The 21,037-nt window shown below is 52.5% G+C and overlaps 1 protein-coding gene across 1 annotated transcript in view; it reads right to left on the bottom strand.

The window, feature by feature from the left end:
- KSR2 (kinase suppressor of ras 2) overlaps positions 1-21,037 on the bottom strand; it is a 290,881-nt gene that overhangs the window by 21,457 nt on the left and 248,387 nt on the right. Inside the window, exon 14 of the mRNA XM_036277294.1 lies at positions 20,111-20,478. Coding sequence (XP_036133187.1) covers positions 20,111-20,478 — 368 coding nt within the window. The remainder of the gene's footprint in view (positions 1-20,110; positions 20,479-21,037) is intronic.

Here is a 21,037-nt window from a genome sequence, read left to right as displayed (position 1 = left end):
CCTGACCTCAGGTCAGGCCCTATACCATCCTCTCCACCCGTGGGGAAGCTACCACATCACTTCAGCCACACGGTGTGTGCGTGGGTACAGCTGGGCTCCTTGTACATCAAGGAAATGGAGGTTCAGGGTTCACCCCGAACCCTGGAGCCAGCACGTGGTGATCCTGCCCCTCCCAGAACCCAGACATTCTGCCCCCGAGTGTTCGTTGAACCCGAGTTGCTCACGCTCAGGGAATCTGTACACATAACAAAACTCCACGGGGCCTAGAAGAGACGGGATGTTTGTATCCTCCCCAAATTCACATGTTGAAACCTACTGCCAACATGATGGTCTTGAGGGGGGACCTTTGGAGGTATGAGGTCATGAGAGTGGAGGTCATGACGGGTAAGTGCCCTGATAAAGGGGACAGCAGAGAGCTCCCTTGCCCCTTCCATGCTGTGAGGTGACAGTGAGAAGGCAGCCACCTACCAGTGGAGACGCCGAATCTGTCCACCCCTTGACCCTGGACGTCCCAGCATCCAGAACTGTGAGAAATGAATGCCTGCTCTTCATAAGCCACCCAGTCTGTGGGGTTTTGTTATAGCCAAAGACAGAGCCTGGCTCTGGTCGGTTTGGCTCAGCGGTCAGAGTGTCAGCCCACGGACCAGAGAGTCCCGGGTTCGGTTCCCGCTAAGAGCACGTACCTCGGTTGCAGTTTGTCCCCGGCCCCGGTTGGGATTGTGTGGGTGGCGACCACTCGATGCGTCTCTCTCATGTTGATGTTTCTCTCTCTCTCTCTTCCTCCCTCTCTCCCTCCCGCTCTATCTAAAGATAAATGCAAAAAAAAGTCCTCAGGTGAGGATAAAAAAAAAAAAAAGCCATCTTCCGAGTGTCACAGCACCCCAGTGTTGTCCACAAGATGAGAGCCCTGGTTTATGATGAACCCCAATGCCTCTTGGCGGTCTTCCCATTTCTCGGCTCCCCTCCCTCCAACCTGCTCTCCACACAGCGGGGAATGAACTCTGTGACTTGTAGGATGAAGCACGTTACCCCCGCCCACACCACCCCAATAGAAATCCTTCAAGAGTGTTCCATGGAGAGAAAATGCGGGGAGGGGAGAGGAGAGGAAGAAAGAGCATGGATTTGTTGTTCCACTTATTGATGCATTCACTGACTGACTCTTGTATGCGTCCTGATCGGGAATCGAATCTGCAACCTTGGTGTATCGGGATGATGCTCTAACCAACCGAGCTACCTGGCCGGGGCTCTCTGTCTCTTCTGATTCTGAGAGGGCGAAAGAGAAGTTTGGCATGGATCATTTTGGGAACTGTGCCGCGGTTTCTGATCGGGGTCCCTGACAGAATTACCTGGAGAGTTTAAACAAAATGACATCCAGCCCCACCCCAGATCAACTGAACCAGGGTCTTTTCGGGGTGGAGGGTGCAGTCCAGACATCACTCATGATTCGAAACCTCCCCAGGAGATCTGAATGGTAAGCCAACGTACAGAACTACCGGGAAAGCTCCAACCACTCGCTTGGACTCAATAAAGGACAAACAATGTTTCACTTTTTTTGACATTCATCTGAAAAGCTATCTGCCCAGTCATCTCTGTTTTGACTGTTTTGTTTTCATTTACAAAACACTTCCCTCTTTCTGGTTTAATCTACTACTCGGGGCAGCTCGGGGGAATCAGCATGCCCATTCCACAGGTGAGGAAGCTGAGGACCACGGAGCCCAAAGACGTGCCTGAGGCCATCCAGCACCGTGATGAGAAACCAGCTCTCCCAACTCCACGTCCCAGGGGCCTTCTGCAGACAAAAGGACCAGAGGTCTTTAGGGCATTTAAAGAAAGCCAAGGCCATTCATCTCACAAGGAAAGGAGGTCAAGGGACCTGGTTTTGACACTTGACCCCAAAACATAGTCTTACAAGGGTTGATGGGCGGCTTCCATTGCTATAATGAAATGGCAACGTAGAACCGATGGTCCGATTCAGATCGGATGGGGCAGGAGAGGGGGTGACGTGTTTCTTAGAGAGGGACCATGTTAGGGTAAAGGGAAAGTTCTGGAGTTGCATGGAAGAAACCAGGAGGCTGGTGGGTGTCCGTCTGTCACCCGCCACTCCATCTGCCTGTAGCAACTGTGCTGAAGCTCTGACAGGTTGGTTTTCTTGGGTGGGTTAAACCCACCCCACCCTGATCTTGTCTGAACTACTGACTTGCTTAGCAAACACTCTCTCTATAAATAATGAATGAGTACACCCCAGCCTGCTGCTGATAAATTATTATGAGTTAGGAATTAATGGGGTGCACAGTCGGCAGTGAACAGCCCTGCCTGTTGGTCTGTAGGCCCCATCCCACTGCTGACCTGTGGAAAACGTGCTAAGCGACCTCAGAGCCTACTAAATTGGCACCCTGTCCCCCCACCCTCACTGCCCAGGACTACCCTCTGACCACCTTCTCCTCCTCTGTTGCCAGGGTCTCAGCCCCCATGCTCATCAGCACAGCGTACCCTAAAAATGAGGACCAAGGGAAGGAAGCATGAAGGCAAAGATGATTCAGATTCTTGCTGCCTGGTTTTTTATTTGGGGGGGGAGGGTCTGTTTTCTTTTCACAGATGGGCATGTGACCCACAGTTCATTTCCACTGATGGGCAGTCTGCTGAAATGCCCATCTATGGATACTTCCATAGATGTCTTTGTTGTGGGCTCTAACCCAGTGACATCGGAATGATGCTGACCACCCTGCCCAGCATTGTGGCCTTGCTTCAAGGGGTTGGCTTTAACTATGACCCTCTGTCTGCTTCCATTACGTCCCAAGTACTCATTCCCAGCCACCAGCAGTACCTGATGGAGAGCAGGCTCTCAACAGCTATAGCTGAATAGCTACCTGGCTAGATTACTCACGAGTGGGTGGATGGGGACATGAGTGGATAGATTGAAGGATGGAAGGATGAACCGATGAATGGATGAATGAGTTGTGGAGTAGGTACATGTTGAATAGATGCACAATGGGAAGAACAGATAGGTGGGTGGGTGGACGGGTGGATGGGAGAATGGACAGAATAAGTGATTGGAGGAATAGGTGGAGGGTTGGTGGGTGGATAGATGGGTGGACGAAGAGATGGGTGGGTATATAGGTCTGTGAAGGGAGGTGGGTGAAGGGATGAACCGAGCAGAAGATGGACAGATGAGTGGTCATTCACTCCTAAAGGTTCAGCTTAGGTCACCCAATCCCAGACAAGGCTGGCAATGACCCAGCTAAGGATAAAGTATGTTATAATCATTTCACAAACAAGAAAACTGAGAGCTGGAAAGACCGAAGGCTCGTCAAGGTCACACGGCAGTAGAACCCTCGGCTCCTCCCGCCCTCCCTGCCTTTCCTTGCTGAATTCAGCACCTGCTGGAGGCCCACCCCTCCGGATGCCATGTAAGCAGCGCCCATTCTTCACCTCTAACTCCGTCGCCGGGTGACAAAATAAGCCCCAGGGATGCGCCAGCATCGAGCCTGAAGGCAGGCGGGCAGAAGGAGAGGCCAGAGAGGGCGCAGCTCCCGCAGGAGGAAGGGCCACGGGCCAGCTGAGAAACAGCGGAGTATCCGCAGCACAGACTACAGCCGCCCTGGGCTGTCAGCGGTGTCTCCAGTTCTGAGGAACTGTCAAAGGCAGCCCTTTGCTTGGAGAGCAACCGAGCCCAGGTGAATGAGATGCTCTGACAGCCCCCGATGATCTACAATCCCTTCCAAACGAGCCCGCGGAGAACCCCCGATGTGCGCCCGCAAGTCCCGGAGGCTGTGCTAATGACCGTCTCCGAGGGACCGGCCTGGGCTGGGAAATGCTGAAGCCGGCGCTGGCCCGTTCCTCGCCTTTGAAGATACTCGGTCTATTCCCCACCTGGCACTCCTCCAGGTCTTTTGAACACCTGGAAGAAAGCGAAGCCTCTTTTGAAGAGGACTCGGAGACGAGCCTTTTGATTCCAAGCAAGAGCCACTTATCAACCCCAAGACTTGATTCTGCCAAAGAGAGATGACAGCAGGCTGGGGAGAGGCGCCCCTGCTTCTCATCAGTCACCCCAGCATGAGGACAGTCACTTCCCCAGAGACCACTGAAGGGCTTGAGTCCCAAGAAGGGGGAACTGATTGTGGGACCCCCTCAGTTGCAGTCCCAACTTTCAATCGGGGTCACTGCCATCTGCCAATCCAATGCAACCAGAACATTCTCTTCCCCATTCAAGGGCTTATGTAAACCTGCTCTGAGAGCAGCAGACACGAGCTGACAAGGACCAGCCCCCCTCGTAGCTGGGAAGAGTCAAAGTGCTTAGAACAACACTAGACATATAGTCAATGCTTCATTAACTACCTACTATTATATAATTTTTCAATTATCCCTCATCTCTCTAATGCTTATGGATAGAGCAGAGAGGACTTTCTGCACCCCTTTGACAATCCAGGATGGGTCACTGTCCGCTGCGACGGTCATGTCAAGTTCAACGTCAAGACTGAGGGAATGGGGTGTGATGGGAACGTCCCAAACCACAGGTCTGGACACTCGGATAAGGACTCCATCTGGACACTGATGTGAGTGGGATCTCTGCCGCGGGGGTGCTGTAAGGACTCAGAGCTCCGACCACCCCATGCTGGAGTTGGGCTGTACCACGGGCCACGCTCAGAGCCCTGCAGGACTTCCACGCCACCGGACACGTGCCGCCACTGCAGCCGCCTGGCTTCAGACCGATGCCCGTCTCTCCACTGCGGACGCCACCAGTGACCAGGAGCTCACTCCAGATGATCACTCTGCCAGTTTCTATCCCACAAGCTCCCCCTCTCTGGGTATAACCTGTGTGGGACTCTATTGGCCTATTGAGGAGATCTCCCTTAATCAATCCAGCATTGTGGAAAGACACACACGTGTGTGACTCCTTTTGGGGATGTGCCCTTGCTCGCGACACGTGGTCACTTTGCGAAGTGTTCAGTTTTGCCATTTCATTCACTCCTCCTAGCCACCGGAGAAATCTACACCGCTAGCCCCATTTCCCAGAGGAGAAGACGGAGGCTCCGAGAGGTGAAGTGATTTGTCCCAGGTCACACAGCCAGCAAATGACAGGGCTCCTAACTTCATGCAAGACTCCTAACTCCATCGCCAACGTTCTTTCGACTGCAGCCCAGACCTGGAGCTATATTTATGTCCACTCCACCGGGCACCCAAGGCGCCAGCCTTGGGTCACAGCAGCTACAAACGCGATCCCTGCCAGCACCTGACCCATGCCACGCTCTGTTCTCACGGTCTCGTATGTATGAACCCACTTGATCCTTACAACCATCCCACAAGGTAGGGCCTAGTATCATCTCCATTGTACAGATGCAGAAACTGAGGCTCAGAAAGGCCGAATGACTGCCAACACCAAAGACAAACTTCAGTTCACAAATCTGCCCCAGTCTGATTGCTCAGAGCTAGACAACTGGTAAACCGAACTTTTCCCCACAGGCTACTTTTTTGTGACTCTCAGCTTGAATCTTCTGATGACCCACAAGGCCACACACTGGACACCACACAGAAGCTTGATTTTGATATGCAACTCCCTTTTCTCCCAGTTTAAAAGTTCCGTATGGAGGGATAATCCCATAAATTTGACTCTGTACACAAGGGAAAAAGAGGTGGCCAGACCATGACAGTGAGCTATGACCCTCATCCGGAGGGCTTTGGACAATGACCAAAAAGAATATTCAGATGAAGAATCAGTGTAGTCTTTAAGATAATACATACAGCTCACACCAGCTGTAGGCTTTGGACGAACTACTCCATCTCCCTAAGTCCCAGGCTCCTCCTCTATAACTGGGGACAGCAATTCAATGAAGCAACATCTATAAAGTCCCTAGCACAGAACTCAGCATGTAGTAGATGCTCAACAAATATGTCCCCCTTCATAAGAATTCAGAATTCCATTGCATAACAAAGCCCTCTTTCATATTAAAAAGGATTCAACCAAGCACCTAACTTCCCTTCCTTAGTTTGAAAGTGATGGCTGCATATCAATGACTACTTTGAAAACAATACTGCATAGTGACCAGAGAGAACATCTCTTGGGAGTAGATTCATTACCAGCCTCTGTGAGTCACAGCTATTCTGATGAATTTCAGCTCTTTCCTGCTGGTAACTGTTCCTGGGAATGGATCTCCCAACTGTGCCCCCGACCCCCTCCGATGACCGTCACCAGCAGCATCTTTCCCGTTGGAAGGGTGAGTAGCTCCATTCCTACCTGAACCTTAGCCCTAACCTGGAAACGCACGTGGTGGGCAGCTGGGATCACAGGTGGGGTTGTCCAGAGTCCCTGGGCAGGTAGGTAGGGGAAGTCTGCAAAGAGGGGTAAACCACAGCCCAACAGACTTGAAGGCTGCAGGAGCTTCAAGGGACACCTTTCCATTGTGTCTTCTTGTCCTCTCTGCACCTGCTCCTGAAACTGCCGACCACACCCCCAGCTGCAGCACTGCCTGCCCCAGGCTTCCATGACAACCGTCTCTTCTGGCCCCTTCTCAGCAGTCTTCCTTGCAGGTACACTCTGTCCTCTTCTCACTTGGGCTTTTTTTGTTTTGTTTTGTTTTGTTTTGTTTTGTTCCAGAGCCAATGGTTCGCAGCATGGGGTTCCCGCACCTGCAGCAGCATCACCTGGGAACGTGTTAAAAATGCAATTTCCCAGGCCCCTAGCCAAGAGCTATGAAACGGAAACTCTGGGGGTGGATCTCAGCAGCCTGCCTCTGCACAGACCCTCCGGGGGACTCAGAGGCATGGTCAAGTTTGAGGAGCATGACCCCAGGCCATCTCCCCGGGCCTATGGCTCCTCGTATCTCACAACACAGATGGCTCCGGGTTTTACATCCCTAATCCAGAACTCATCTCTGAACTACGATGTATCTACATGACTACTTCATGTTGCCCCTTGAAAGACTCGGTGGCACCCCTCGTGTGCAAAAGGCCAAACTCTCTATTTTGCACCCTGAACCTGATGTCATCTCCAATCTTTCTCAGTGACAGTGGCCAGCACCGAAGCAGCCAGGTCTCCCCTCCCCTTCCCTATCCCCTCCCCTCCCCCTCCCCCATCGTATCCAATCCTTCCCTCCTCTCTTTCCTTCCCCCTGGAAGGCCAACAACAACCATGCAATCCATGGGCAGAGGAGATTTCTGGGCACTAGGACATGCAGAGAACTGGAAAAGTAAACACTAAATACAGTCTCATTTGAAAGCAAACCTCTCCTTGGATTTCTGCAGTTCACCGAGAATCAATGAGCCCCCACAGTGTACTAGGTACCATGCTTGGATTGAAGGATACTGATCATCTCTCTCTGTCTCTCTTTCCCGCCCCTCTGGCTCCCCCTCTCTGCTTCCAAAACAAACTCTTTTCACATTCAGAGATATATGCTCCCAATGCATATAGTAATGTCCCTATCGATTTTCCTGTTGCCAGTCATTATCAAGATTTATTAATCCCCCCCGCTCCCCATTGATTGAGGAAAGCAGTATTCCCAGTGGTCAATTAATCCTGATAGACTCCATGACAAAGAGTCGATACCTATTTATTATTTGATTTATGGGCTTAATTATCTTAAACACGACCTGGCAGGGACAAAGCAAAAGCTGAGCAGTGCCCAGGCATCTGGAATGAGGCTGGGAATGCATCAACCTAGACCCCAAGGCCGGTGAGTTCCCAGAGCAGAGAAAACACACTCATCCAAGCCCTCCCCGCTCCCTGCCCGCTCGCGGACTCTGGAGTCTGCCACAGGGAGAGAGGGGGAAAGGGACAAACACCAGGGTTTCAACTGGCACCTGATGTCAACTCAACAAGTCCCAAGCCAGCCAAGTTTGGTGGTTCGGAGTTTGACCCAGAGGTAGGCCTGCCTTTGTCCTTCCCGGGGGAGGGGACCCAGCAGTGGAGGGGACCCAGCAGTGGGGGGCTCTAAGGCATACGAAAAGGGATGGGCTTAGGTACGGGAGTAACAGGAAAGAGAACAAGAGGATGGTTTGACACGGATTTCGGTCTGAGCCAGTCTTAGGTTCAAATCCGGCCCCTTCCTAGTTTTCTGACCTTCGGCATAATGCTTGATCTCTGTTTCCTCGTCTAGAAATGGGGAGTTGCCTGGTACCCACCTCAAAGGGTTATTAAAATGATTCAAAATGCAGAAAACCCAGTATTTCCACACGGGTTCATCAGATCGCAGGGAACCGGCTTTTAATGACCATCTGGCCTTTCTCCAAGAAGCCACCCAGACGCTCCTGAATCTTTGTTTGCCCACCACCTGCCAGCAAGGCGAGGAAACCATCCTTCCAGTTGCGGGGACACGTGTTAGGGGCCTGATGTTGCCCGCACTTGCCGTCCAAACATGACAGTGCTGTTGGCTATTTTTAGCTCGGGGAGATAGTGAAAGCTGTTGAAAAATGTCTTCCTTTCCCAAGGACAGCCAGCTCGCTGCTGCTGTCCCCGTAGGGAGCCATGCCCGGTGTCTCGTAGCAGCTGGGGCATTCCGCCCCGCGTGGGCTCCCGGCAAAGTCCGATTAGGATCAGCTCCAACTGTCCACGCCATTCTCAGGGGAAGGACATACCATCCTGCTGCAAGCTCTCCTAAGAAAAGGGATCACCCCAAAGTGGGCTTCCTACCGTGCAAACCAGTCTGTGTCACTCCTCTGGTTAAATCGCTGGGTGGCGCCCCCTTGCCTTCAGAAGAAAAGTTCCAAGTCCTTAGCCTGGCTCACAGGGTCCTTTAAGATCATCTCCAGCTTCTCAGCTCTTGCTGTTCCCCATGTGGATCCTCTACTCCAGTTCACAACTCCCCCCAAAGACCCCAAGTCTTGGTTCCCCCCACCTCTATCCCTTTGCAGATGCTGTTCCGTTTATGAGGAATGCCAACATTTTCTTATCCATCTGGCCAATTCTTTGGTTGAATAGAGGGCTGGCTCTGGGTCCCCACAGTCCCCTACGATACTATTACAGAAATCAGGACACAGTTTGAGGATCGTCCAGTTGCCAGTCCGTCTGTGAGCACCATGAGGGCAAAGGCCATCACACCCAGGACCTTACACATGGCGAACATTTGGGGCAAAACCCGCCAAACCACGCAGCCTCTTTATCGTCTTGTTATCCTTTGCATCACATAACGGACACCTTTTTTGTTTTCACCACCATTAAATCTCCCACATCCTACAGCCAGCCACCCTCCAACGTGCTTGTGTTACGTTTCGCTCAGGTCCCGCTCATTTCGCAGTGATTCTAGGGAAACAGCACCATTCACTGTTGGCTGCTACGCTTGCCGAGAGGGGCAGGCTGTGATAATGCATGTGAACGTATTTTTGGAAACTGTTATTCCTTGATTCAAGTATTTAAGGAAGACCTAATATTTTAGGGGCTGAGGATACAGAGGTGAGTCAAACAGCTGAGGTCCTGCTTTCCTGGGGCTTATGTTCTACGTGGGGGAGGGGATGTAGGGAAGAGAGACAAGAAGCAAAGAAACTAATGCAGGAAGCAAAGAATTGTCGCCGCGTGGTGAGAAGTGCCCCCGTGAAAATAACACACAATAGCTCCATAATCCCACGCTCTTTGATTGTCTCTACCGCCCTGCCTGCTTCTTCTAAGTCCTCTGTGCAGAGACCCTTCCCACCTGGCCACCCCACGCTGGAGGTGCTCTAGGCTCCGTCCTCGGGTGATCCCACCCCCCCCCCCCGACAACCTTGAACTCTGAGGAAGTCCACAGCTTCAATCACCACTTCTTTGCAGGTGACTCACACATGGGTTATTTCCAGCCCCAACCTTTCATCTGAGCTTGAGACCAGTATATCCAGCTCCTTACTCAACATCTCCTCCTGAACGGCTCGACGTTTAAAGAGGTTAAGTAATTTGTCCGAGGTACAAGCCAGGAGCTGGGACCCAGATCAGAGTAGGGAAACCACAGCCATATCCTCACAGCATTTTAATAAACACCAAACACCTGCTGTTTGTAGTGACAACGGCACCTGGGAGAAATGTCTTCTCCTAATTGCTGCTATCATGATCATTACTGCCATCATCACTGTTGTTAGAATATTATCGTTATTACTATAGCAGCTAGGAGATCCAGTTACGGGAGGTATTAAACTATAGTCTTTCTACATAAGCTCTTTAATTCTTATCACTACTTGGCAAGAGAGATCAACGTTATCCCCATTTTGTGGATGGGGAAACTGAGGCAAACAGGAGTGAAGAAATCTGCAACGGGCTCAAACTTTTCAAAAAGGAGTGTTCATACTTATAGTGTTTAGTGACTCAGTGAGTCACAAAACAGGGTGGCTGGGCGAGTCCATCCTCAACGGGACAGAAGATCAATCCATGAATGTTTGTGTGTCACCAAAACTCACAGCGTCTTCCTCCCAGGAATACAGTGAGCAATTTCTCAGCCTCCCTTGTGGTCAAGGGTGGTCAAGGGACCATGCCAGCCCAGAGCACAGGAGTGAAATCATGGGCACGTCTTAGCATGGCTCATGGAAACCTCCCACCCGCCTTTCCTTGCTCTTAATTCTCCCCCCAGCTAGAAACAGAGAACTCTGAGCCCTCGGGTGACTCCAAAAGAGGGGACTGGCCTTGGGTCCCTCCACACATGAATAAAAGCCACTTACGATCCAGAAGCACCCATCTTGGACTATGATGTGAGCCACAAATGGGTTTCTTTGGTGGTAAGCCACTTAATGTTTTTAGACTTATTTGTTACAGCAGCTGCCATCACCCTGACACATACAAACCTGTGAGTTTGTATATACAATACACCCTCACTTAACAGTCGTGGTTGATAGCTACTGCGACTTTAAGTGTCCCAATGCATAAGAAACCACTTTTACTACATGCTAATTGATACACACACGAGTTAAGTTCCTAGGGCCCGTCATCATCGTTATACTTAAATGAAGCAATGTTATCTGAGGACCTGCTGCGTACTAAGAAAACTCCCCGGAAGGAAACACGCCAAAATGTGAATGCGATTCTCTGCGATTCTCTCCGGCGCGGAAACGTTACGGATGAATTTCACTTTCTTCTTTCTGCTGATCTGCGTTTTCAGTAACAAACGAGTTACCGCTTGTGTCTTTAAGGCACAGAAGTTATTTTTTAAGTGGTGTCACACATGCTGATTCAGGATCTTTGAGAGTCGAGGACAGTGGCGGCCAGTGGCCAAGTCTTCACCCATGCGAGTCCTGCGCTGGTCATGTGACCATTCACCAGTAGGCATAGGCAATGTACATGAGATGATGCTAATAATAATAATGATAATGATGCAGTACATTTATAGCGCTTCCTTCACAAAAGTCCCGGACGCTTTACATTCCAGCACAATTAAAGGCAGCCACAGACAAAAAACCTTTTCAGCTGCACTTTATAAAGAGAAAGCAATTCAGCTTTTTGAACATAAAAGGAAGCCGATTCCACTGGATGATGGGGGATGTAATCTTCATGTGCTCAGGCCCCCCAACTCTTGTATGTTATATTTAGGACAATCAAAGTGGCCCGAAGGGAAAATAATCAGGAAGCCCAGAAGTACGGAGCTACAGAAAAAGCAAGTCGAGATCTCAATCGGGAATCAAGTTACTGTCTTGGCCGAAGGCGCCCCCCCCCCCCCCCCCCCCCGTTGGTCTGTCAAAGAGAGGAGCCTGGCACTATTATATTTGAAAGGCTGAAAAAACAGGAACTGATTTGGAGTTGGAAATAAACAATCTATTACAGAGCTCCTGATATTTACCAGATTGAAAGCGCTGGGCAAATGAGGCCCTGTGGGATTTCATCACTAGTGTCCCTGGGAGACGGGTGGGGGCTGGGTGTCGCATGCACGCGGGCAAAACTGTCCGCCCCTTAGGACTGCGACACGGCATTGGCCTCAGGCACCCTGCCAAGGGCCTGAGGACACTCACCAGGTGAGAAATTTAAAAAACTCTTCCAAGAACATGGAGGAATCCTGTTCTTCCTCCCCTTCCCCAGGGCGCAGTGCCCAAGCCCCTCTACCCTAACAACACCCGTGTGAAACCCAGAAGTCCCACCCCTTCCCACTGCCTGAGCCACTCGGCCTCCCTCCTGAAGCCACACACAGCCAGGACGGCCCGCCGCCCCCTTTCCTCCACTGTCCCCTCCAGTGTCGGCGTGGGTGCTGCCATCTCTGCCCTCCGCCACGTGAGCTTCGACACACTGGACCAACGGGCCACGTGTAAGGGGAGGCAGCAGCCAGGCCCTCAGGATGCTCCCAGCGCAGCGTGGGCTCCAGTTAAAACCTTCCACCGCCTTTCCCGCCACGTGAGGATCATCTCCGTGGCTTTGCCTGCACTCTGGAGGCTCTGCAGCCTTGCCCACCACCTGACGTCCCCGCCCTTGCTTCCTTTTGGTCCTCAAACACGTCCACCTCGTTCCCACCTCAGGGCCTTTGCACCTGCTGTACCCCCAGCGTGGACTGCTCTTTCCCTGCCTCTTTGCAAGGCCATCCCCTCCTCCTCTCTGCATGTCAGCTCAGTGTCACCTCCCCTAAGACACCTCTTCTGAGCCCCTCCTCAAAGGAGCCCTCCCCACCCCATTTGGGACCTTCCCAAATGAACACAGCGCCTTGACTAACCGACTGGCTTGTCTAACCTGTACTGTCTGCCTCCTCCACTGGGAGGTCCAGTCCTTGTCTGAACCACTGGAACTGGGCTCTGAGCGCCTAGCGTGCAGCCTGGCCCGCAGCCAGCTCTGTACACGTGTGTGGGAGGCACCGCAGCGAACTCACGTCCGCACGGATGCTGAGAGACGGCGCTCGGGCCGCGCTGGTTCTCGTACCGGGACCTTCCGGCCCTCGCTCGCTTTGGGCTCAGCTGCTCCCCTCAGTGCTGCCTGGAAGAGTCACTCAGTGAGGGGACAAGGCTTCCAAGGTGTGCAGGGTGCTCTTGGCAGGAGGGAAGTACAAGTGGGGGCAGGTTCCCTCAAAGCAGTGGGTCGGAGCCTGCGTGTGCAGAACCTCCCACAAGGCTTCTTGAAACACGGAGCAGGACCCCCAGGGCTTCTGGGGCGGGTATGAATTTTCCTCGCTACCCCGTTCCCAGGTGATGCTGGTCAGGGGCCACACTAGGAAGCATGGATTTAAATGCTTTGGGGATCCTGAACACATATGTGGGGGCAGTAGGGGGGGTGGGGGTCTCTGGGCTATGGAAACTGGATGAGTTGCTAATGTCAATGAAATGAGTCTTCTGCAGGCCTGTGCGTGAGAGACCGTGTTTGTATGAGAGTGTGGGGGACAGGACAAGGCTGAGAGAGGGACAGTTGTGTGTAACTTAGAGGTGTGTGTGTGTGTGTGTGTATGTGTGTGTGCTGGCCCCACAGGAATTTATAGGGCACTTCAGAAGTACACAAACAGCAGAGAATTAAAGCTACAGAAATGAAGCCCAGTTTAAATAAGCCAGTGGCCCTCCAACTGTGGTGTACGGAAGCTTCTAGAACACAATGAAAAAGGGGCATTGGCTTGTACGAGTGAGAGGGGGCCTGGGCCTTCTTTGGTTACCAAGCCCCCCAGGTAGTTCGGATGTGATCGAAGGTAGAAAAATCCGTGGCCGCTGGTCACAGTGGAGCCTGCTGCCCTGACCTGGCCCAGGCAGCTGTGACAAAGACGGACCGCACTGGACAACTGTCCCGACGCACATTTGCTCGAATCCCGGTTCTGGCAGTCGTTTGTTCGACGGCCTGGCGGGGGCTCCCTTTGCCTCTCGGACCTCAGTCTTCCCATCTGTAAAGCGGGCACAGTGACAGAACGGGAGACCACCCCGTGCCTGGCCCGACGCAAAGCACCGCGGAGGCCTGGCGGGGCCGTGTTTTTAGTCGCTGGCAGGAGCGCTGCAGTCATCCACGTTAAGCAGAGGCCCCTCGGCCAGGGAAGGGTTTCCGCCATGAGGATCCGCGATGCCGCCTCAGCTGCAAGGAAGGGGACCTTGTGCTGCAACCATGTCTCCGCCGGGCCCCGAGCTCTCCGTGTCTTCGTTCCCGAGTGGGGACTAGAGCGGAAGCTTAGGAGGCGCTGGGGCGGGATAAACCTTTCTGGGAAGAATGAGGCAGTTTCTCCCTCCCCATACCCCTAAAATTAGAAGAAAAATAATCCAGCTGACTTTTATCACGTGTCTAGGGACAGACACACTGGAGGGAGAATACGCTGCCTCCGGGAAGACGTGTGCTTGGAATGGTTTTGCTAGAAACAGAAGAGTGTTCCCATAGAAAAGGCTGGAAGAGCCCTGGCCGGTTGGGCTCAGCGGTTAGAATGTCAGCCCGTGGACCAGGGGTTCGGTTCCCGCTAAGGGCATGTACTTCGGTTGCAGTTTGTCCCCGACCCTGGTTGGAGTCGTGTGGGTGGCGACCAGTTGATGTGTCTCTCTCGCATTGATGTTTCTCTCTCTCTTTCTCCCTCCCTCCATCCCTCCTGCTCTATCTGAAGATGAATGCAAAAATGTCCTCGGGTGAGGATAAAAAAGGAAAAGGCTAGAAGAGGTTTCAGGATGGGAGCTGATAACCAGCAGGGTCGCAATATCAGAATGGGTAGAAGTCGGGAGTGGGAAGGGATGGGAAGAGGCTATAAAGTAGACCGTGAATTCAAGCTGCGTCTCAGCCTATTAGAGAAACCGGAGTCAGACTCAAGGTCAGCCGGTGAGAAACTCCTCGAACGCCCATTGACGGGAGCGTGGACACACACACGGCGGTGGAGTCGGACCACGGGGGCGGGGGGCTGTTCAGCGACAGAGCTGACTGCCGAGAGGCACGGTGCTGGGCGAATCTCAACAACACGATGAGTAAGAGGAGCCAGACACAAAAGAACATCCGCAGTGTGATTCCATTTACATAAAGTTCCAGAACAGGCAGAAATAACCGACAGTGACGTAATTCGGAACAGTGGAAATGAGGGGTACGAATTGGCTGGAAAAGGCACGAGGGACTTTCTGGGGTGACTTGGGTCATAGGAACATGGGTATAGGTTGTTTCAAAACGTCCCTTGGGCCTGCACCCTTTGTTTGGGAAGTTTGCCCGTTTTTGTCCTCAAGAGCACCAGGTCCTGCCCCTGCAACAACCCCCTAGGAGCTGCCTGCTGCCCTTAGCATCAAGCCCAGACCCCTCACTGGGCCCTCAGGTCCTGGAACAGAGGGGAAAGGCACGTGGGGGAGGTTTTGTACTGAGGCGTGAGCCCCATCCAGACTAACTAAATTAGGGACTCGGCCAGTGGTTCTCAATTGGGGTGACTTTGCACTAGGGGACATTTGGCAATATCTGAAGACATTTTTAGTTGTCACAACTAGGGACTTGGTACCACTGGTATCTAGTGGGAAGGGGGTCCCGCCATGTACAGGGAAGCCCCCTAAAAATGAACGATCTGGCCCCAGATGTCCCAGGACCAAGGCTGAGAGGTTGCTGTAGGCATATTATTTTAAAAGTCCGCTCACCGGCAACCAGGCCTGAGTGCCCCTCCCCTCCCCAAACTGGCTCCTGCCAGTTTCTTTACCCTCATCTATCCTTGTGCCCTCACTCACCATGTTCTGCCACCACAGTCTTATTTCTGGTCCTCAGACACTCCCTGCTCATACCTACCCCTGGGCCTTTGCATCTGCCGTTCCCTCTGCTGGGTGTCCCCAGCCTCACGTCTGCACAGTGGGCTCCTAGCATTGGGGTTCTTATCTCTTCAGAGACGCTGCCTGGACTCACCCTCCCATCCCAACACGTCTAGAATAACCCTAACGCCCAGGTCCCTCTGCATCACATCTCTCTGGTTTGTTCCCCTCTGCACACAGGGACCTACTCAAATGAACTCTTCTCTACTTGAGCACTAGTCTGTGTCCCCCACTCGCATGATAGCACTCTGAGAACGGGATCCGTGTCTGTCTTGTTCACCAACATCTCCTAGCACCCAGCAAAGTGCCCGGAACTTAACAAGTGTTTGCTAAATATCCGTTGAATGAATTTGCATGAACGCATGAGCATTGGAGGGGGTGGATTTTCGAGCTGTCGGAGGATGAGGTGTATCGATGGAGACCCATGCTCTTGTCCTGGCCGCACTCCCCTGTCCTGGTCTCAGTTTCCACCACTGGGACAGGGCTGGACGGGAGGACCAGGCTGTTCCTAGCGAGGCCCTCTGGGAGACATCGATTCCTGGGTTTTGCTTTGCCTTTGTCTCCATGGCACTGAGCTAAGCGACTCGGCCCATGCTCCCGTCACTAGATAAATAACAAACGGCCTTTCGCTGAGATCCCAGGGATTTTGTCATTTTGCCTGGTCTATGTTCCTCCGAAGACTTCCCTGCTGCCGTTTCCCTGTGCATTGGCTGGATGCATCTGGCATCGATGCTGGGCACGTAAGAGGTACTCCCTGGAGATGTTCTCCGGGGCATGGTTTCCAAATACGAGCTGGTTCAGAATGGGCTGGCGAACTTGGTCCAGAGTCTTCACCGACAAAGAGACTTGATCCACTGGGTCGAGGTCATGTGCTAGACTGACAAGGACTCTCAAAGCCCTCCAGGTCCTAATGCCTGGAAACTGTGCATGTCACCTTAGGTTGCAAAAGGGACTTTGCAGATGTGTTCAGTTAAGCCTCTTGAAGAGGGAGAGGATCATGGATCCTCTGGGCGGGTCCCAAATGCAATCACAGGACACTTCCAAGGGGAGCTCTGACCCCAGAAGAAGGCCATGTGACGGGAAGCAAGAGGCTAACCTGATGTCTATGAAGAAGGGGCCGCAGCTCTAGAGGCTGGAAAAGGCAAGGAAACAAGCTCTCTGGAGCCCACCCCCCACCCCCCAGGAAAGGAAAACAACTCTGACTTGATGTTAACCCCAGGAGAACCACTCTAGGCTTCTGACCCCCAAAACCATAAAAGAACAAGTAAGTGTCATTTTAAGCCACCACGCTGGTGCTAGTTTGTCACGACAGCCCTAGGAAACTGGGGAGCACCCAGGAATCCCACTTTAACGACCGTCCTCCTTTGCCGGCTCTGACGCAGGGGCTCCGGGGGACCCTGCTGTGGGCAGCACGGCCCAGAGCGGTCCCCGCTGCGTCTCGTACACAGCCAGGTCTCCGAGGACCAGAGGCTTCTGCTCGGAGTGCGAAGGGGCCCGTAACAAACACTGGCTGCTACCTGCTCATTTTACAGACGGGGACACTGAGGCCTGGGAACCCCGCAGCAAGGTGGCAGGATGAGAGGCGCTTTCATTCAACTCCATCTTTATTGGCCCTTGCATTCCATTCGGAGTTTTTCAGATGCGCTATTGTGCAGACTGTCGATAGCTCTGCTCTCTCATAATGACCCAATCGGGAAACCATTTAGCAATCCTGCTAATTGCATTTGGGGATGTAGCAGTTGGGTAACTAGTTGGTGATTACTCATTTCCCAAGAGCCCTACACATTGCATTACAAGGAAGCTAATCTTAGAAATACTTGTTAACTTCGATGATAATTACTAAGTAATTGGCTAGAACATGCCATTGTGAATTTATCCAGAATCTGCCAGGTAATTATCTGGTCTTATGTTCCCTGTAAAATAAATCCAGAGTCCAAAAATTGTTCCAGTTGGTTGGCTATCATCCAGTCATCAACCTCTGCCAGCCAACCGCGTAAATGTAAGTGATTAATCAAATTACTCAAATATTTGGTTTCAAACTGAACGTTCAGATAAGAAACCTGGATAGCCAACAAGTGGACAGTGCTAAATGGGAAAGAGGGGTGCACAGAGCCCCCCCCAAGATAAATATATAATGACACAGTAATATGGACTAAATGCCACTTCTTTGGGGGCTCATCTGGCTTCTTCACACAAAATATCAAAACACTTCAGAGACCAATTATACGTCCCAAAGAGCCTTTATCGCGGTGCCAGGAAAAGGCTGTGCTATTTGTGAAATTCGCAGGCAGTTATGGTGCTCGGGAGGGGCTCAGAATTTCATACAAAATAGGAAAAGGGGGCCCCAAACACAGCTGGCTTGTAGGATGGAGAGACACATTTTCATAATGACCACTTATTTTTCAAGGCTGGCTGCTAACTGAACCCGTCTATTTCCAATTAGCCGGCCCTTGGAAAAGGGGCAAGAGAGGCTTGGGTACCTGGGTTCCAATGGTAACACTGCAGAAGCCAGAGGGCAGGAGGCAGGAGACAGGAGGCAGGACATCCTTAGCAAGGCCGGGCGAAGGAGAAAAGACAACGGATGTCACATTTCTAATGTGGGGATGTAAAAGCAGGGATTAGCAGGCCAGAAGGCAAGGAGCTGACCAGAGAGAAAGTCAGGGGAGCAGACAGGGGGGAGTAGTGGGCAGAAGGCCAGTGGTGGGGAACAGACTACCTTCCAACGAGACTTGTGCGCCCCAAGTAGAGGGCTACAGATGCGTGCTGGTGAAGACGACGCGCACTGGGTAAGAAAGGAAGTGGAGGGTCGATAGGTTGATAGGCTGTAAAAATGCCCACAGAAAGTCCCTCTGAATCCATGCCCTTGCCATGGGACACTGCATATCCTCCCATCCAGAGGCAGAATCTGTTTCTCTGAGTCTTGAATGGAGGTTAACCATGTGACTTGCTTTGGCCAATGGACGTTAGCCAATGCAACACAGAGAGAGATGTGGAAGGTACTTGTCCAGTAGGGCTTGACCTCCTGCTCCACTTGGAGCACTGAGCCCACTGTGGGTACGAGTCCAAGCTAGCCCGTCGGGGGATGAGAGGAACCCCAGCTGACAGTCTGCTAACCCAGAGGGCACCCAATACTGACCAGCCCCCAGACTGACCTGTCAGCTGACCACAGACACATCCAAGCCCGGCTCAGTGCAGAACTGTCCACAGAATAGAGAGAAACTGAAGTATTGGGGTAGTTTGTTACTCCGCAAACACTGATACACTCACCTAATCAGAACAGCTCAGCTCCTGAACATTACGTGGGCTGATTATTTGAGAACCAATTCTGTCCTGTGCAGAGTGGAGAACCACCATTTCTACCCTAGTTTAGGGAGAGCTGAAGGGCCATACCTAAATCCCCAATCCTTTGCACTTACCATTTGACACATGGGTTGCGGTCAACCCATCACCTGCATCATCAATGGTGACAAACAGTCACACACCTTCTACCAATCACCAAGGTCTCATAAATGGACTCAAAGAGGCTATGTGTCAAAAGGAGACAGATCAAAGACGCACCAGCTCTCCCCTGAGCCCACAGCTCTTACTATGGCGCCTGCCCAGATGGGAGGCTTGTGTATTCGGGATCCTAGTGCTTGGGTTGAGCACAGGAAGAGGAGGGCCCCTAAATGACCTCGGGTATCACAGGCTATCCCCAGAACGCACCGCTGTGGCCAGCCCCTAATGCGACAAGGGAGCCGATACCAGAGTTTAAAACACACCAAAGGATACACCTGTTCAACTAAAACCAAACCTGTTATTTCCAATGCCCCGTGTCGCTGGGCATGGTCAGGGAAGGCGGGTCCAGGAAAGTTCCTAACACCTGCCGTTTTCCTAATGTCAGTTCTCTGCTAACTAGCCCTTCTGTACAGCTCTGGACCACGGGTCCTGGGCATTTCAGACCAGTGTTAAAGGCCAGCGAGTGTGCTCTGATGCTCGGATGAGAGCCAGTAACAGTCATCAGATTCTTATCCCAAGGGCTGGTCAATCAGGGTCCGTGGGCCAAATCCAGCCCGTTGCCTGGTTTTGCAAATAAAGTTTTATTAGCATACAGCCATGTACATCCGTCCACTGACATTGTGTCTGTGGCTGCACTCGCATTACTGTGGCAAAGCTGAGTTGTTGCTATAGCAACTGTATGACCCCGCAACGCTGAAAATATTTACGATCGGGCCCTTGACCGCAAAGGTTTGCAGACCCCCGATTTAGTCTAATGCACTTCATTTACCTATGGAGAAAAGTGAGTCTCAGAGATGTGGTTTCACAACTACTTGAAGCACAGGGAGGGCTGGAACTGATTTCTGGAAGCAACGCGCTGCCAGAGTCTCAGCGTTAAGAGTATTTTCCTGGAATCGCACATCTTAAGACCACACAAACTGTGAATGGCAGAGGTAGGGCCGCTCTGTTCTCCTGAACGTCGACTTACCCAGAACCCCCCTTTCTCCACTCTCGATAAACCCCGGGTGGGGGCGCAGGTGGGACTGACCTGGTGATGATGGCCAGGTGGGGCGGGCTCATGCAGGCGCCCATGAAGAGCACCACGTTCTCGTGGCGCGTCTGCCTGTAGGCCATCACCTCCCGCTTGAAGGCCTTGAGCTGCTCCTCGTTGTCCCTCTCGATGTCGATCAGCCGGATGGCCACCTCGCCGTGCCAGCGGCCGTGGTACACCTTCCCGAAGCGGCCCTTCCCGATCAGCTCGCCGATCTCCAGCTGCTCAAACGGGATGTCCCACTCCTGCAGGAAGATGCTGGTCTGGCTGGCCTTCCGGGGAAAGCTTCGCGCCGAGAGGAGGGACAGGTTCATCTCCTCGAAGTCATCCTCCGACTCCTCGGCCTCGTCGCGGCCTTCTTCATTCTGCGGCCGGGAGGGGAGAGAGGTCACGGCTGTCCCCGCACTGCCCCAGCTTCCCACGTGGCCCTGCTGGGCCCCACTGTGAGTGGGCAGGTCTGGACACGTCTCTGTGCGTTGTCCACCGGTGTGGACACATCTCTCTGGATCTCTCTCTTTGTCTAGAACCATGGACAGTGAAGGAGCTGAAAAGGAGATCGTGGTAATCGACTCTCTTGTACTAAGGGGGAAACTGAGGCTCAGAGAGGAGAAATGCTAGGGGGGGGCCACCCATTCCGGTTTCCTGGGACTTTCCTGGTTTGGGCACTTTGGGTGACCCTTCAGTCCGGGTAACTGAGGATTCGATCACCCTGGGAAGTGCCCAGGTCTAGGGACACAGCTAGGCAGAGTGACAATTAAGATTCAGGGCCCTCTTGCCCTGGCCGGTTTGGCTCAGTGGTTAGAGCGTTGGCCCACGGACCAGGTTTGGTTCCTGCTAAGGGCATGCATCTCAGTTGCAGTTCGTCCCCACCCTGGTTGGGGTCGTGTGGGTGGCAACCAGTCGATGTGTCTCTCTCACATCAAC

The sequence above is a fragment of the Molossus molossus genome, unplaced genomic scaffold (genome assembly GCF_014108415.1).
Source record: "Molossus molossus isolate mMolMol1 unplaced genomic scaffold, mMolMol1.p scaffold_m16_p_22, whole genome shotgun sequence".
NCBI classification, from domain to species: Eukaryota; Metazoa; Chordata; class Mammalia; order Chiroptera; family Molossidae; genus Molossus; species Molossus molossus.
This window is presented reverse-complemented; position numbering and strand designations above follow the sequence as displayed.